This window comes from Dreissena polymorpha, chromosome 7 (assembly GCF_020536995.1).
Source record: "Dreissena polymorpha isolate Duluth1 chromosome 7, UMN_Dpol_1.0, whole genome shotgun sequence".
Lineage (NCBI taxonomy): Eukaryota > Metazoa > Mollusca > Bivalvia > Myida > Dreissenidae > Dreissena > Dreissena polymorpha.
The window spans coordinates 12,944,658-12,963,799 of NC_068361.1; the positions used below are offsets into that span (position 1 = coordinate 12,944,658).

Sequence of the window (19,142 nt, forward strand, 5' to 3'; positions counted from 1 at the left end):
GCACACAAAAGATGTTGTTTCTGGTGTAACCCCTAGTTTTGCACAGTTTTCAATAAAGCCATAAAACATAATCAGCCAGACACTAATGCAGCCTGATTCTCGCAGGTTATGGACTAGGTCAACAAGTCCAAGCTGTTCGATGCAATCTGCCTAAAATAAGGCACTTGTAATCTTAATCTGAGATTGAAAATAACACCGATGTCAACGCAGATGCAAGTACAGTAGGCAAGCTTTTGAGGGTTAAAACACGAGACTTCTTCTAATAGACAACAATAACAGTAACATACAAAAAAGCTATTTATTTTTAAGCGTGTTCTAATCATGAATCTTAAACACTCATTATCATGTTTGAATGATGTAGCAACATTTAAAACATATCAATGGCAAACAGAAAGCTAAGAAAAATTTCTAAAGGAATTCACATATTAAAAAACCTTGATTATTAAGTATTAATAAAAGACATTCAATCTTATTCATTTGTTTCAATCATAACTGTTTATTACTTTGTAAAATCACGAGCATGAGGGGCTTTGTTTCTAGAAAAAAATGTATTTCAGATAAAGCCGTGCTTGTATTTCCATCATGTGTTTTTCTTAGCCCTTAAAGCTGAGTTTCCAATAGTTAAAGGAGATCACAATCTTTTAGCTTCTTTTGAAATGTTTACACCAAATCCCATGCTTAACATTAGAATGGACAGGAAACAATATTCTGAAACAATGACAGCTATCAGACAACACTAGTTCAATCATTATTTTGTCCTATAATATGAACATCGCAATACTAGCTTAACTCTGTTTGCACTTTTCAGGGGTCGGCGGGGAGTCCGCTATCGGCAAATCCTTCATCACGACATTCTCGACGTCGGAGTGCTTCGGCAAAGTCGCTTTATCCACTCGCAGGAACTTCCCGTACGGCCCGGAATGCGTCCGCAGAAGCTTCACAATCTCCTGCCAGTCCAGCTTGTCGTAGAATATCAGATACGGCTGCCCCTGATGCTGGCGGACGTCAGAGCGAAGGTTTTTCTCACGGCCATACGAACGAAGTTCTCGCGATTCAACGAGCTCGATACCCGGACCGAACACCACCTCTCGCAAATCCCTCTGCTTGGAGATTTTCTCATCCAGCGTCATTGTGAGAGCTTTCATGATGAACGAATTTGGAAGGCGATTGCCTTCCTCGTCTGTTTTCATGATCGGCTCTTCACTGACACTTTCTTTACGCATTTTTTCCGCTTTCTCTTTGATGCTCTCGTACGAGATCCAGTTCAGCTGGTCATCGGGCCGTTGCGACATCTGAAAGTAATTTGTGTTTATTTAGTTCAAGCCTATTTATTTTAGCTTTATTGCATCAAAAGCCGAAGGCGTTTTGAAATTCTTTCCAGTCTGTTGCTGGGTTTAACCAGTACTTGGTGTATTAAAATGAGATTTAAAGAACACTCCCACAGATGAGATCTAGCCCTTCACCTCCAGGTCGCTAGGGGAACACCATATCTACTGAGCCACGACAACTTTTGTGTTCCTTTGTACGTAACGTTGTTGTAAAACTAGTATTTTCAATCAAGATAACAAATACCCCGCAATAACTTATTTCAAGCCGGCGCAAAACTTAAGTATTAGTAGAATTAATCTTAAATAGCTATCGCTCGCTTGTTCACTTTCTTCCACACAAAAGCAAAAAGCTAAACGATGAGTCAATGCATCATATTCAAAATTCAAGGGCACATACCACAGCAACAAAGCGTGTTACATAAAAAAAAATCTCTTACAATTACAAAAAGTTTTAACAATGCTCCTTATAGATTTTGTTTCAGTACACAGAAAAGTGACAGAATAGTTTGGAACACAAAGTATACATATACATTGATGATACACATGCAAAATTTGCCTAAGCTCATGGGCACACAACTCTGAAAATAATATGGTACCAAACATGAAACAAAAACTAATGTATAATAATATTACATCACATATAATTGATACATTTCACATATGACTAAACATATTGACTAAAACTTTTTCCATAAATCGGATTTGCAGGGTTGTGATTTAAGAACCACAACAGGGGAGAAAACTGCCCCTTCCCTTTTAATTCAATGAAACTCTTCATTTGTATATGGATCCAGCAATGTTAAAAACTATTTGTAACAAGTGTGACATCGAAAAATCAAATGTATGGATGAGAACACCCCTGGATTTGACAGGCATTGAGTTTGGATAACAGAACTGACCATCATCATGCACTTTTTTATGCAAGCTTTTTTCCTCAGGATTCATATACTTACGCACAACACTTCCTGGGTTTCGTACAGTTTAAAAAGGGCGTCTGCACAGGCTAGATTTCTTGCAGCTACCTTGTTGGAGCCATAGCTTTCCCCCATCAACTGCTTCTGTATGCTAACCATGCATCTGCAAATACACCATACACGGAGTATGTTTTTTTCCTTATATTTAGGGAATGTGGCCAGAACGCTTTGCATTCGGAACAATCGAGTCGTAAGATGTCAAGTGTAAAAGCAAGCTTTTTTGGAGGCAAATCTTTTGATCTGAAATATGAGAATCTTTAGACATTAATCTCTCAACAGCTAAAGTGTCCAATGGATTATGCTTCAACATATAACTATGTTGAGCAAAATACAGCCACTAAGTCTTATTATTAAAAAGATGGTCAAATAACTTTTAAGTTTAAACAAGAGATTGCCAAGCAATATGGTCCCCTACCAGTGAAACTCCAACATTGTCAGATTTCTTATATCTTTTTATATTTGTTGCCATACCAACCTGAATTCTTGACGTAGGAACAAAATGAAATGACGTGCATAATCTCCATATTGCCATCTATCCACGTTTCAAGTTTCATGAAAAAATATGAAGAACTTTTAAAGTTATCGCAGCATCAAGAAAAGTGTGACAATCAGACTGACAGACAGAGCACCCTCCATTTACAGTAGGGGACAAACATACCCACCTTTTGAGCAATGACCCATGATCACAAGTAACTTGAGATAAAATATCTTTGTACATATGAACAATCTTGAAGCAATAAACTGACCATCTTCTGATAAATGACCCATGATCATAAGTAACATGGGATGAAATAAATTTATATGTGTAAACGATGTTTAGATAACATCTGAATTCTGCACATTATCCATGCCATTTCAGGACAATGTTTCCGTTCCGAAGTTAGTAAGTGTATAAACCTTTGATCTTTTTTAAGCATCAGTGACCTTGACCTTGATCCAAAATGCAACTCCATGTTAGCTAGGCATGTCAGCTAGAGAAAGGAGTCAATGCATGCAATCACATACCAAAAAAACACATCCAAGGGGCACGTAGATATGTAGTTGTTGAATGCACAAACTTAACAAAGAATTTCATTTTGTAACCTTCATGCAAATCTTAAACAGACTTTTATTTGTACAAAGAGGGGCGAATTTCAGCAAAAAAGCTGGTCACAGTTTCGTGATTGGTTGTATATTGACAGGAAAGACCTTGAACACTTATGCAACACTTAATTTCAATATTTGTAGTAACAAGAGCTGTCACCATAGGATGACTTATGCCCCCTATAAACGCTTGATAGAAGTTATGAGCTTTTTTCAAAACCTAAATGCAGATTTCGAAACCTAAACACGGACCCTAAGTTAAAGGTCATGGTCACAGGGGTCAAAATTTGTGTGCGTATGGAAAGGCCTTGAACATATACACATGCATGCCAAATATGAAATTGCTATCTGAAGCGACATACAAGTTACATAGAAGTTATGAGAATTTTTCGAAACCTAAACGCACAGAGTCACGGACAGAGGGACGAACAGTCCGATCACTATATGCCCTCCTTCGGGGGGATAAAAAGATGTCAAGATTAAAAATAACTTATATATAGTATAAAATGCATCCTTCACTGTTTAAGCACGGATGGCTGAGTGGCCTAATGGTTAACTTTTACTCCAGGACTCCATGAGTCAGTGGTTCAAGCCCTGTTAATGGTAACGTTTTTTTGTTTTTTTTTCTAATTTTATTCTTACATTTATCAATTTAAAGCATTTAATGACAAACTTCAATACATGCCAAAATCTGTGAAAAGGTCCCTTTAACCCTATGACAGTTTGGCACCCACCTGAAATATTTTTCCACGCAGTCACACTCCCATTGCAGGAGCAGGTTGTTCTGGGTGCAGCTGAACTGCAGAATACAGAACGCGTTACGCTCTCGGTCCTGCATCCAGTCCTGGTTCTCAAGGATCACGAGATCGCGCCAGTCCCGAGTAAACACGTCGTCCAGCTTGAAACCAATCCTCTTCAGGGCGCTGGCGTTGGATTCCACCGTACGTGCTAGAATGAGTGGTGGATTTGATAAATGTGGAGGGTTTAGCATGAAACTGGGCTGGGATTTGATAAAAGCACAATGCCCTCAGACTAAAGGTATTGGATGGAAATCATTTTCCGATTTTCAATCTTCAAAAACAGTTTGATTCCAATGTTTGTGCTGTAAGTGGGCAGTGGATTTGAGGGTTAAGTGTTAAACTATTGTGTTTGCTTACAATTTCTTTATAACAGTGATTTGTATGGCCCAATAACAAAAGTACCGGTACCGTAAAAATTGTGGAAAATAACATGAAAAACCCTGAAATTGCGGAAATTCTGAGACTAACATCTTCAGATAAGGGGTCTTTAAGTAGCATGGTCAGGGGTGGACTGGTACTTCATTGAACAAATTTCCACAAACCAATCTTAACGTTCTTTTACATGCCTTTTTGCTGTTATGTTCAGTTTCAGTGTTAATTTTATTGGTTCACATGCAGATTGTGCGCTTCTGGAAAGAAAATGATGCAACAGTTCTTCCTTTTGAGATTTTTTTGCAAGGGTACTAATTTATTTTAAAGACAATAGTTTCAAGCTAAACCTTCAATAATGAGTTACTGGGATTTCTGAATGTACGTAAATGGAAAAAAAATAATTCACAGTAAGAGATGTTTTAAGAAAATTAAAAAATGTGACTTCAACAAAGATAATACTATTATACTACTCTCAACATGCAGTCTTAAACGCAGAGTGGATTCCTACATGATACTAGGTGTTCCTGTCGCAAGAAAGTGAACACAACTATTGTTGCACTTTGATAGTTTTATAGACGTTTTCTGTCAACCACCTACTTTAATGACAACAAAGACATATTTTATTATGCTAAATATAGGAAAGATTACATAAAAGCCGAAAGGCTACTCTGGGCTGACACTTTACAAATGTGCATTATGCTAAGTCTTCCAAGAACAAGCTAAAATAATGCCATAAAAAGATACAACAACACCCAATGTACCAGATCCCTTGATGTTGACCTAAGGCTGACCTGGAGACAATGTGATATCCAACCATACTACTGGAAGAGGAACAATTGCACAATACAACAAGAATACAACGTCAGGACTTCTTCTGCCATTCGCAAAATTAGCAAATGACTAGAAGCTGACACGTTTGGCTATAGAAAATTCTATTTGACTACAGTTTTTTCTTCTTCATAAAACCTAGAAAATAGCAAAAAAATGACCAAAATTTTTCCATAGCAGATCAAAATTGGCTAAGGAATTTTTTTAGGAAGTCCTGAACATACCAGATCCCTTTATGATGAGGTCCAGTAGCCTGGGGTCCTTCACCTCCTCATCTGTGATCCTCTTGTGCTGGCTGAGGATCTGCTCGGAGGGCGTGCTGGTCAGCACATCAACGGCCAGGTCATACACACGGTGAAAGCAGTCACGCTTTTTCTGTCCTTCAACTTCATATGAAACAAGAAAAATAATTGAATTGACATTCCCTGTTCCCTGCCCAACAAATGTTTTCATGAATGAGTGAAGAACTTCAGAAAATAAAATAGTATTAAACAAGGCTATTGTCAAGCAATATGGTCCCCTACCGGCTACACCATTGTCAGAAATTCCACCATTTTCAGATTATTTTTTTTTGTTGCCATAGCAACCACAATTTTTGAAATAGGAACAAAATGAAATGACGTGCATAATGTCCATATTGCCATCTATCCATGTTCCAAGTTTCATTAAAAAATATAAAGAACTTTTAAAGCAATCACAGGATCCAGAAAACCACCATTTTCAGCAGTATTTCTAGTCTATTTGATGCCATAGCAACCAGAATTTTTGACGTAGGAACAAAATGAAATGACGTGCATAATGTCCATATTGCCATCTATCCATGTTCCAAGTTTCATGAAAAAATATTAAGAACTTTCACAGTTATCGCATGATCCAGAAAAGTGTGACAGATGGACGGACTGACAGACAGAGCGCAAACCATAAGTCCCCTCCGGTGAAACCTGTAGGGGACAATAAACAAATGGCAATAACTTGTATTTAAGAAAGTGTAGGATTATGATTCATCAGTGAAAGCAGTCACGCTTCTTCTGTCCTTCCACTTCGTATGAAACAAGCAATCTGTTGAATTGATATCCTGTGCCATATAAATTGTGTTAATTGATGAATGCCGAACTTAAGAAAAGAGCATTTAAAAAAACGAAGGTCAATAATTCTTATTTAAGAAGGTGTAAGGTTATGGTTCTTGCGCATGGCACTTGAATTCATCTCTATACACCCATGAAGTTTCACGTTAAAATCTTGTATCGGTTCCGAGGTATGGCACTAAAAAATAATATCATACAAATACAAACAAGAGAGCTATTGGCCCTTAGGCACTCATGGCTCTCACCTGAGACTCAAAGAATCTAGACAATTTAGAGAAATGGGAGCGGTTAAATGAAGATTGGACCAAAAAGTTACTTCTAGAGTATTAACTTTTTTCACCTAGTGACCTAGTTTTTAGAATCACATGACATTACCAAGTTTCAATCTCAGCTGATCCTTTATTGGGACAAATGTTCTGACCAGGTTTCATGAAAATTTGCTATTTTCCCATTTAAATTTGCTTCACAATAATTTTTATATCTCCTAGATTCTGTTAGAATTGTTTGTTTGTTTAATAATCTTCATATTTGCTTCACAAAGTTGCCATTTGCAAACCTATCAGCAAACAAATATGAAAAACATTTTAAAAGACCAATTTAAATTGGAAGATAGGGAAACTACAGCCAATGACATGCTAGTTTCAAAAATACTAAGACACAATCTACCAGTGTAATATGCTGAGAGGTTTCGCGGGCCGCGGATTTTTCAGGCCGCAGAATCAGTTGAACGCACCTCCCCCATTTTTTTACGCAATTACGCAAACGCAAAAATAAGCCCAGGACAACTCTATCCGTGGAAATCTCTGGAAAAATCACACCCCTCAAGAAATTTCATACCAGTGAATACAAGCCAATAAGTTGAATTTTTTATTACTCGCAAAAAATTATTTTGTGACAGACATACAGACTGACAGACAGACTGACAACGCCAATTCTATATCCCTCAGCCTTTGGCAGGGGTTAATACAAGTAAATGATATTTCAGTGTTTTGGCAGAGCCAAGTGCCTTACCAGATGCAATGAGGATCTTCTCAATATACAGCTCAGCGATCATGGTTTTGTCCTCGTCATCGTTCTCGTGGGCCTTCCTGACCACAAGCATGGGAATGAGGTTGTTTTGGAGAGAGAATACATCAATCTGGTTGTGGGTGGTTTGCTGGAGTAAAAGCGTAATTTTGAGCCTCGATGTGGGAAAATGGGAATTAATGCATTTGTGTAAAGTGTTGTCCCAGATAAGCCTGTCAAGTCCATGCCGGCTAATATAGAACAACAATTTCCACATTAACTAAATGTTTGCTATGAAGTGACCTCTATTAACAGAAAATATCATAAAAGTGGAGAATTTTGTCTCTGACTAGCCTGTGCAAATTTCACAGGCTAATATGAGACAACACTTTAAACACATGCAATAAGTCGTTTTATCCATGAGCAAGGCTCACTGTAAACATGACCATGCAGGCAGGGGTCAGTTGCTCACTGTAAACATTACCATGCAGGCAGGGGTCAGTTGCTCAATGTAAACATTACCAGACAGGGGTCAGTTGCTCACTGTTAACATTACCATGCAGGCAGGGGTCAGTTGCTCACTGAAAACATTACCATGCAGGCAGGGGTCAGTTGCTCACAGTTAACATTACCATGCAGGGAGGGATCAGTTGCTCAATGTAAACATTACCATGCAGGCAGGGGTCAGTTGCTCAATGTAAACATTACCAGACAGGGGTCAGTTGCTCACTGTTAACATTACCATGCAGGCAGGGGTCAGTTGCTCACTGTAAACATTACCATGCAGGCAGGGGTCAGTTGCTCACTGTAAACATTACCATGCAGGCAGGGGTCAGTTGCTCACTGTAAACATTACCATGCAGGCAGGGGTCAGTTGCTCACTGTAAACATTACCATGCAGGCAGGGGTCAGTTGCTCAATGTAAACATTACCATGCGGACAGAGGTCAGTTGCTCAATGTAAACATTACCATGCAGGCAGGGATCAGTTGCTCACTGTAAACATAACCATGCAGGCAGGGGTCAGTTGCTCACTGTAAACATTACCATGCAGGCAGGGATCAGTTGCTCAATGTAAACATTACCATGCAGGCAGGGGTCAGTTGCTCAATGTAAACATTACCAGACAGGGGTCAGTTGCTCACTGTTAACATTACCATGCAGGCAGGGGTCAGTTGCTCACTGTAAACATTACCATGCAGGCAGGGGTCAGTTGCTCACTGTAAACATTACCATGCAGGCAGGGGTCAGTTGCTCACTGTAAACATTACCATGCAGGCAGGGGTCAGTTGCTCACTGTAAACATTACCATGCAGGCAGGGGTCAGTTGCTCAATGTAAACATTACCATGCGGACAGAGGTCAGTTGCTCAATGTAAACATTACCATGCAGGCAGGGATCAGTTGCTCACTGTAAACATAACCATGCAGGCAGGGGTCAGTTGCTCACTGTAAACATTACCATGCAGGCAGGGATCAGTTGCTCACTGTAAACATAACCATGCAGGCAGGGGTTAGTTGCTCACTGTAAACATTACCATGCAGGCAGGGGTCAGTTGCTTACTGTAAACATTACCATGAAGGCAGGGATCAGTTGCTCACTGTAAACATTACCATGCAGGCAGGGGTTAGTTGCTCACTGTAAACATTACCATGAAGGCAGGGGTTAGTTGCTCACTGTAAACATTACCATGGAGGCAGGGGTCAGTTGCTCACTGTTAACATTACCATGAAGGCAGGGGTCAGTTGCTCACTGTAAACATTACCATGGAGGCAGGGGTCAGTTGCTCAATGTAAACATTACCATGCAGGCAGGGGTCAGTTGCTCAATGTAAACATTACCATGCAGGCAGGGGTCAGTTGCTCACTGTAAACATTACCATGCAGACAGGGGTCAGTTGCTCACTGTAAACATTACCATGCAGGCAGGGGTCAGTTGCTCACTGTTAACATTACCATGCAGGCAGGGGTCAGTTGCTAAAAGGCTTTAATGACCAACACTTACTAATATTTTCAGGGATGAAAATTAGTGGTTGGCAGTTTGCCCTTGGCAAGTAGATTAATTGGTAGTCCTTTAGGCCAAGTAGCTTTTTATAAAAGAGATTGCGAAGCAATATGGTCACCTACCAGTGAAACTCCACCGTTGTCAGATTAAAAAATATATTTGTTGCCAAAGCAACCAGAATTCTTGACGTAGGAACAAAATGAAATGACATGCATAATCTTCTTCTTGCCAAATGTTCAAATTTCAAGTTTCATGAAAAAATATGAAGAACTTTTAAAGTTATCGTAGGATCCAGAAAAGTGTGACGGACTGACAGACAGAATGACGAACAGAGCGCAAACCATAAGTCCCCTCCGGTTTCACCGCTAGGGCACAAAAACACTTGAAAACAGATTGAAGCACTTTCCTGCAGCTAATCCGTCTTTCTTTAACAGGAAATGTTACTTCAGGAAGATAAACTATTAAATAGTGAAAAGATCAAATATGACATTAAAAATATCATGCCAAACTGCCTCTACGACTTACCCTAGGTGACGTGGCCCCGCCAGCGAGAGCCTGTACAAGAGCCTGGAACCTCTCTTCAATGCTCAGCTTGGACACGTTGGCTTTGGCTGTGAATGGCAGATGATGTTCCTAAAATGGAAGCAGTTTTATTCCAGATTTTTTCCAGATAAAATAATTCCACAGTGTTTGGTCAAATGATATGTTCAGTTTTATACTAGGTATAAAGACGTTTTGTTTCGCTGTGAATGGAAGATGATGTTTTCATAATGGAAGTGGTTTAATTAAGTGTTTTTCCTGTTATCATACTGTGAATGCATTATTATTGGTGGGACATTAATTTCTGCTGACCTCATGGGTAGACTGATGTTAATTGCAGAAAAGTCTTACAAACACTTCAGAAAATGACCCACACAAATTCCTAAGTCGTTTTTTTATGCCAAAATCAGATATCCACTCATTTTTGTGCCCACCAAAGTAACTTTTGTTTTATTCTAATGAATATAAATGATTTTACAGTAATTCCACATGGTTTGGTAAAATATTAATATCTTTTCAATATTCAGTAATGTTTGATGAGTGGGTTTCACTGTGAATGGCATTCTTTGAAATGTCAGTGACTTCATGAAATATGTTTTCCTGATATTATAATTCCACAGGGCATGGTAAAATGATCTGATCTGATAATGTTGAGATTTGCTGTAAATGGCAGAGTATTTACTAGAAAAAGAAGTGGTTTCGATGGTTACAGAATCAAATATTTGCTTGTAGACACCACATATTTAGAGGGGAAACAATTTTATTTTTTTAGTTGCTATTTAATTTAGAACATGCCCTATGTTTAATTGGATAAAGTAAACATGGGGTGATGTATGCAATATTAGACGGATGGAAATAATATCTTTTACAATAGCTATGGAGGAGCATGAACTTTTCGTTGCAAATCCCAAATAAGTGTATACTAATTTTACCTAAAAAAAATAAAAATATACTTATTTTACCTAAAAATCATCTAGATTACTAAAGCCTGTTAGTCTTTCTGATTTGGTTAAAGAATGAAAACCCAGGCTCGTATTTACCCAACCATTCTTAGACGTCCAGCATTTGAATATATACAGGCTACTACTAATAATAAGAGTGTGCTTAACATAATGTTCTACATGAAAAATGATGTAGATGAATGCCGTAAATGCCAAGTTCGACTAATAAATAAAACAATTCTTGAATATTCTAATACATGTGTGTATAAAGAAAATTCTTTATTTTAAGACTTAAGCCAGGCCACAGTTAAACATTCAAACAAGAGATGTGTTTGTCAGAAACACAATGCCCCTTATTGCGCCCTTTTGAAGCCATATATATGACCTTCGACCTTGAAGGATGACCTTGACCGTTCACTACTCAAAATTAGCAGCTCCATGAGATACACATGTATGCTAAATATCAAGTTGCTATCTTTAATAATGCAAAAGTTATTGCAAAACTTTAATGAACGGACGGACAGATTGACGGACGGACGGACGGACAGAAAAACAAAAAACAATATGCCACTGATCTTTCGATCCGGGGGCATAAAAAGTCCCAAACTCGGCCCACCGTTTCAGGTATTTCTATGGGTTCCATGGAGTCCCCGAGTTCATCAAGGGTTTTGGTCTCCAGTCGGTCCTTCGCACTCTGGTACGTGTTCAGCTTGCCTTCTTTCTTGGTCACACCCCACCCTTGCCCTACTACCGTGGAACCAAATGTCAGGGCAGCCTGAAAAATTCATTGTACATATCTTCTTCATTCAACGGAGCCGCGTTCTCTTAAAACCTGGTTTTATGCATGTGCACAAAATGTCATCACAAATTAGCCAGCGCAGCCTGCGTTGGCTAATCAGGGACAACAAATTCTGCTTTTATTGTACGTTAAGTTTTTAAGAAGTCTCTTCTTAGTGAAAATTCAGTGTATGTGGAAAGTGATGTCCCTGATAAGCCTGTGCAGAAAGCACAGAGTTATCTGGAATGACCCTGTACGCACATGCATGAAACCTCATAGTCCTTGAGGGAGGCCCATATATTCAAGCAAACTAGTTTTAAAGGGACCCACCATCATTCATCAACAAACACACAAAACAAGAACATTAAATAATAAAACTGACTCACCATGAAGTATTGTCTAGAGTTGGACAGTACCACAGGCGTTGGCTGGTACTCCATCTTGATAAGGCTGTGAGCCTGTGTGGTAGCCTGTTCCAATGTTGAGATAGGGTTGTCAGGGGGATTCTTCATGTTCTGTAAGTATAGCATATTCATATGAGCTGAGCTCTGGCAAAACTGGGCTTAATGCATGTACTACACTTCACAATTGAAAGGAAGGCCAGTTTTTAAAAGAAGAGGGCTCAATGGTCACTCACCAGACGCTTGCAAGAAATTAACTGTTATGCGCACACTTTGTAATTGAGATTTCACCAAGATTTTATACTCTAACACACTTGGTTGAAGAAAGCAACTAAAAAGCAAAGTTAAAATGACTATATGTATCCAGCATCATACCAGAGTAGCCTGCAAGCAACTCGCAGGCTGTTAAGGTTTAATGCTGACTGCGGCTCATCAGTATCTTAGGGTTGGAAATGAAGCCTTTAAAACTTTAATCGAGCAAGGTCTTTAATTTTTATTTGATTTTCTACGGGACAACAAAAGTGTCAAAATGCGTAGGTCTGCGTGGTGAAGGGTTAGAACATCAACATACTTTGAGAACGGTAATGATGGACTGCAACATGGCCATGATGTCTATGCCAGCCACAGATTTTGTGGTCTTCTCACCGTCTGTAGCCTTTTCCTTGTACACCTGTTGGTCTAATTCTTCTCTGGAACATACAGCAAGAAACATATATGGGCCTTGCTCTGGGAATATGGGGCTTAATGCCAGCGCTTTTTTTCCTTCTTTGAGACTGGCCGTGGACGGGCATTTTGACATTTTAACCAGACATTCAAAATTCATGGACATGGACAATTCAATCTTATACAGCCGCAATTTTTTACAAAAAAATGGACATTTTGTGCTCAAAACTGTCAAAAACGGACATTTCACAATTTTAAATTAAGTTTCGTTTCACCGTTGTTCATTTCATGCAATTTTTTTTTAAGTAATCGTTTAAATGACGTCATTATTTCAATTGATTACAAACGTGAATCAATTACAATTTTGAAACCGGTGCATATTAGTTTAGGTTACAATATACTAAATCTTTTTTGGAGTGCAATGCTATACTCTCTTAAAACATGAACATCATTTATTTGAAGACACGGTTCTCTGTAGGGTCACTTGCCATGACTTTATTTTAGTATATTTCTGTGTGCATGAGGCAGGGAAAACATTGTTGTTTACTAGAAATTCACTCTTTTATCTGAAGATTGGCGACTTCATAAGACTTTGACAGATGGCGGGAAACCCTCATGAACTGGATAGAAGCCGGTAAATAGATGGCCGTAAAACAGTGACTTTTGATTCGTGACGAGTTCTTTCTTACATACTGCGTGACCTATCTTTTTTATTGCTTAAATCAATTCGGCTTGGAATGCTCTTCGAGAAAAGGTACGGTTACAAGGGTCTCTATGCGCAAAAGTTTGACTTTATTTTTCGTTAAAGTTATTGCTTTTACATTGAATTTGTGTAGGAAATCTTTTACTATATTGTAACCTAAACTAGCTTTAGGTAAAAAATGTAATATCATCTGCAAGTGCAAAATATGACTGGGAAAGCTGATTTTTGGTCATTTCTTAGCAAAAGAGAAGAAAATTAGTGCATTAAATGCATGAATGCAGATTATTTGACCTGGAATAGTTGTTTTTCAAGTTGACCCCCCACCCTTGTATGGCCGAATAAGGGCTAAGTTGCTTTCCGACTTAAATTCAAAGGCATTTTGGTTGACCATGTAGCGTTATTGTGCTACATGCAGTCAGAATTCAACGCCAAGGACTCCGCAATCCAGTAACGCAACAATAGCTTGTGCGTAAAGCATGAACATTCAAACAGAGCCCCATTTCACCTACATGGAATGGCGGACATTTTTACAGTTTTGACAGTGCAACAGATGCTTAACTGAGCCAGCTTTCATATTTAGTACAATCATGCATATAACAAGCTTTACCACCTCATATTATTCATAGAAATACACTTAAAATACATAAATGCATGTTTTTTTCTTCATTTTATATCTATTTCTATTGGGTATTTTGACTTTTTCAGGTAGAGGAATGTTTGCGACTAAGCCGAGGGCCACTGGATAAGGGTTGTTGATGGTAAAACAGGTAATAATACTAATTTATTATCATGTACACAGGCAAATAAGCATATTTATGATGCTTAAGGTGTGAAATACTGTCCTAATCAGTTTTGTGGTCACTCAAACTCTTGCCGTCGTGCAATTCCCATGCAGTTTGTATGGATTATTCTGCGTCCTTACACGTAAAGCTCATGCTCTGTTGGCAGCAGAAGTTGGCACTCTACATGTTAATCCTTGTTCCTGAGCATGTATGCAGCACAGCTGAGTTGATTTGCTACTTGTTACCCTACAATTAGCTTGTGTTTGGTACTGTTTTCTCACAATATGCTTACAGTCATGGTTCCGGCTTGAGAAGATGTCGCGTCCGACTTAAACATAGGATTGTTGTAGCGAGTGTCCCCTTCATCGTTTACATTAGAGGGATCTTTTTGACAAAATTTGGCACTTTCAGCAACCAGTTTTGTTTTTTATTTGGTAAATGCTTCTCTCATTCAGTGATTTAAGGGCAGTATTGACTTTATTCGCTTGTCTTTGCATACAGAGGTGACATGGATCAATGATGTTTGTTGTGTTGAGAATGCTGCGGGAAGCTGTGTGCCCAAAAGAAGTACTAGAAACCCTTTTCAGGAAGCCTGCATTGCTCTGAGCTGCCTTTCTGCCCCTGTTACTACATGGAACCTCATTTCTAAGCTTAAAATGCTTGCCTACATATATGTATCTTGTTCATTTTAACCTTCCCGTCCATTCTATACCCCCAGAATGAGCATTTTTTCTTTCGCTTGGTTATGAATCCCCATTTTTTACCCAGATTGCCACAATAAAAATAGTCAAAAGTACTTATTTTGTGCCCAAAATATGAAATTTTGTACTCTCTTGAACCTCTAAATGAGAGCTGGCAATGCATATTGACCATCTGCTGCAGTTTAAAGGCACCCATGACATTAAATGCTAGGATATATCATTGGCCTCTGGCAAATAAATGGGCTCTGAGCGACAAGGCGCGTTTCAAGATTTCACACTTTTATTGGTGCTAAACAACAAGTTCTTGGAAGCTTATTGATTTCTTCTCTTCAAAGTATCTTTGATCTCTCATTTGTACTAATTTGTTTATTGTCTTGGATGAAATTGGATTTTCTTTGCGTTGAAATTGACATTTTTGGGGTGATTTAAAAAAAACACACACAAAAAATACACATTATCAAAATTTCTTAGAGTGAAAATATCTAACAAATTCATTCTTTCACCACCCCGCATAAGCCCCACATGCATGTCCATTTGGTTTGTTTTGGTATTTTATTGCAGATATTTAACTTAACACATTTAAATCTTAAAGGGACATTTAAGCTTTAACAGGCCTAAAATCGCCTTCTTTGGACCGAAAACACCCACGTGTGAAAATATGAAAAAAAATGGCCAAATGGACAGATAATCCAGCCAAACTTATTATATGTGTGCAATATGAATAGGAAGATAAGAATATGCAAGAAAAACACATTTTAATCAGAAGATATTTTTCCTTTAGGTTACAATATACTAAATCTTTTTGGAGTGCAATGCTATACTCTCTAAAAACATGAACATCATTTATTTGAAGACACGGTTCTCTGTAGGGTCACTTGCCATGACTTTATTTTAGTATATTTCTGTGTGCATGTGGCAGGGAAAACATTGTTGTTTACTAGAAATTCACTCTTTTATCTGAAGATTGGAGACTACATAAGACTTTGACAGATGGCGGGAAACCCTCATGAACTGGATAGAAGCCGGTAAATAGATGGCCGTAAAACAGTGACTTTTGATTAGTGACAAGTTCTTTCTTACTTACTGCGTGACCTATCTTTTTTATTGCTTAAATCAATTCGGCTTGGAATGCTCTTCGAGAAAAGGTATGGTTGTGAGGGTCTCTATGCGCAAAAGCTTGACTTTATTTTTCGTTAAAGTTATTGCTTTAACATTGAATTTGTATAGGAAATCTTTTACTATATTGTAACCTTTACGCGCTGCCAATCAACCTCACCATTATCCAAACAAAATAGTGTCGGGCAACTAGCGGTGCTATGCAAAAAAGATAAAAACACACCAAATAATCCAGATTTATTGAAATTCAGGATAACCATAAAAAAGCCGAAGCTTCTACAGAAGGGTAAGTATTTTTACAATGCAAAATTAAAACGGACATGGATTAAATAATGAGGAAAGAAATCTGATTTTTTTATGCAAATGAAAGCATTGGTAACCAAGAGTGAGGTTTGTTATTCTATATCTTGCAATTATTGTAAATATTGGTTCAAATGGAGTGTAACTGTGATCAGTTTCCATGAACATGTTTAATAGTTTCAGTATTATTATGTTTTGGGAACGATATATTTAAATTAAGATACAAACTATTTCTGAAATCAAAACTAGTTCTTTCGCTCGTTGTACTATATTTCGGATATGTTAAAATTCTGACATCGAAAGAAAGTGATATTTATGTGTTGATTTGTTGTTGATATGTTTTGTGTTATTTCAGACAACAAGAATGAATGGTTGCAATTATCCTGTGCCTTTCAGTCGAGAAATAGATGTGAAAAATGTTCATTTAATTGGACCTGGAAATCAACCACCACAGATAACAGAAAACCTTTTTACAATAGGTGTTGTTTTAGAATTTGTGAAATTTGATAGTAAACAGAAGTTGATTTATGTCCAAATGACCAAATGTTACTGTTTAACAATTTGAATTAAGATGCTTTATTTTCTGATTTTTTATTAATTTTTCCTTTCAGATGATGTACATTTTTTGTGATTCTAGGTTTCAATAAATAATTCTGATACATTTCTCCAGGATACTGTTACATTATTATCAACATTATTATATTATGTTGGTTATCTGGTTTATCAAGTGAAAAAGTTATTTATATAAAAATAAAGCTTATTAAGACTTATGAAGGTACTTGTTGTTATTTATGTATTAATTAACATACTTCTACAAGTAATAAAAAAATACAGTCAATGCCATCATTTATTAATGTAGTAAGGTTCTTTAAATGATTGTTCTTATTAATGTCGGAATAACGGTTGTCGGAATAACGGTTTTCACACTGCGATAAAGTTGCACAACTTTTTTGGGGCCAGTGAAACCCCTGAATATACTATTCATACAAGGAAGATATGATTTTATTACATTATTTAAGGACATTTTCATAATAATTAAGTGTTAAACATGCTTTTACTATACTTATGCATTGATTTCTGAATTTCACAATTTGTACAAGTTCGCGACTTGTTTTTCACAATTTTCAGTAGTTCAGGACTCATTTTTCACAATTTTGAAAAGTTCGCGACTCATTTTTCACAAAATAGGGCCAGGGCCGCTTCACAAAATCAGGAAAAAAAAACCTGAATGCATTTGTGTAGAATTTGGGAATATGGGGTTTGATGCATGTGCATAGAATTTGGGAATATGGGGTTTAATGCTTGTGCATAGAATCTGGGAATATGGGGTTTAATGCTTGTGCATAGAATCTGGGAATCTGGGGTTTAATGCATGTGCATAGAATTTAGAATCAGACATAATTGTTTTTCCCCTTTAATTCATTGTTTTGTTTATATTGTCTGATAAAAAATTCTATATAAACTTTGTTGAATATTTTAATTGGTATTTAGGCTGAACAACAAAAAGCCATGAAAACGTGTATCCATCAATATTATTGTTTCACAGAACTATATGTTACAGTGTCTTGCGCACAGTTTTTTACCTAAAAGTTTCAATTAAAATAGTTGGTTAGAGTTACACATTAAAACGACAATATCTTTGCTGCTTACTTGCAAAACATGCAATTATAATGAATTGTGATATAAGCCTTTTTTTAATAGTACGCCTTATTTAACAGGATGAATAGCCTGTTGTCAAAACAAATAATATCGGGTAACGGTACTTATGAATAGGGTTGCAACACTTTGGACAAAAAGCTAACTTCAGTGAATGCTAATTACTTTATGACATCTTTCCTTGGATTATATATCTCAGCCACGGTCTGTGACAGATTTCAGGTTCACTGCTTGCAGAGTTTAATGCATGTACGTAAAGATTCATTCAAGAGTAGCCTGTGCATTCTGCACAGGCTAATAAGGGAAAACTCTTTCCGCTTTTATGGTATTTTTGGTTTAAAGGAAGTCTCTTTTTTGTTAAAAATCAAGTTCTGATGGAAGCGTCGTTCCTGATCAGCCCATGCTAGATTTGTCATATGAAGAGAATAGTTTAGACAAAAACTGCCATTAAAGCAGAAAGTCTCATCCCTGATCAGCCCATGCTAGATTTGTCATATGAAGAGAATAGTTTAGACAAAAACTGCCATTAAAGCAGAAAGTCTCATCCCTGATCAGCCAATGCTAGATTTGTCATATGAAGAGAATAGTTTAGACAAAAACTGCCATTAAAGCAGAAAGTCTCATCCCTGATTAGTCTGTGCTAGATTTGTCCCATGAAGAGAATAGTTTAGACAAAAACTGCCATTAAAGCAGAAAGTCTCATCCCTGATCAGCCCATGCTAGATTTGTCATATGAAGAGAATAGTTTAGACAAAAACTGCCATTAAAGCAGAAAGTCTCATCCCTGATCAGCCCATGCTAGATTTGTCATATGAAGAGAATAGTTTAGACAAAAACTGCCATTAAAGCAGAAAGTCTCATCCCTGATTAGTCTGTGCTAGATTTGTCCCATGAAGAGAATAGTTTAGACAAAAACTGCCATTAAAGCAGAAAGTCTCATCCCTGATCAGCCCATGCTAGATTTGTCATATGAAGAGAATAGTTTAGACAAAAACTACCATTAAAGCAGAAAGTCTCATCCCTGATTAGCCCATGCTAGATTTGTCATATGAAGAGAATAGTTTAGACAAAAACTGCCATTAA

General features: G+C 37.6%; 2 protein-coding genes across 22 annotated transcripts in view; one reads left to right on the plus strand and one right to left on the minus strand.

Moving 5' to 3' along the window:
- Positions 1-19,142, minus strand: part of LOC127837159 (uncharacterized) — a 915,490-nt gene that overhangs the window by 403,383 nt on the left and 492,965 nt on the right. For 8 of the 11 annotated variants that reach the window (XR_008029151.1, XR_008029150.1, XR_008029157.1 and 5 more), the window contains 9 exons: positions 12,710-12,827; positions 12,124-12,252; positions 11,576-11,734; positions 10,004-10,111; positions 7,482-7,626; positions 5,610-5,771; positions 4,120-4,333; positions 2,282-2,405; positions 435-1,292 (listed from right to left, as the gene is read on the minus strand). The exons of 1 other annotated variant lie outside the window; for it this stretch is intronic. Coding sequence is in view for 2 of the 10 variants with exons in the window: in XM_052364069.1 (XP_052220029.1) it covers positions 1,017-1,292; positions 2,282-2,405; positions 4,120-4,333; positions 5,610-5,771; positions 7,482-7,626; positions 10,004-10,111; positions 11,576-11,734; positions 12,124-12,252; positions 12,710-12,827 (1,435 nt within the window). In the remaining 8 variants the exon portion in view is untranslated. The remainder of the gene's footprint in view (positions 1-434; positions 1,293-2,281; positions 2,406-4,119; positions 4,334-5,609; positions 5,772-7,481; positions 7,627-10,003; positions 10,112-11,575; positions 11,735-12,123; positions 12,253-12,709; positions 12,828-19,142) is intronic. 2 more of the 11 variants (XM_052364069.1, XM_052364068.1) reach the window with 2 other exon arrangements.
- The window catches only part of LOC127837163 (uncharacterized), a 768,625-nt gene that overhangs the window by 16,978 nt on the left and 732,505 nt on the right, over positions 1-19,142 (plus strand). The gene's annotated exons all lie outside the window — the stretch shown is intronic.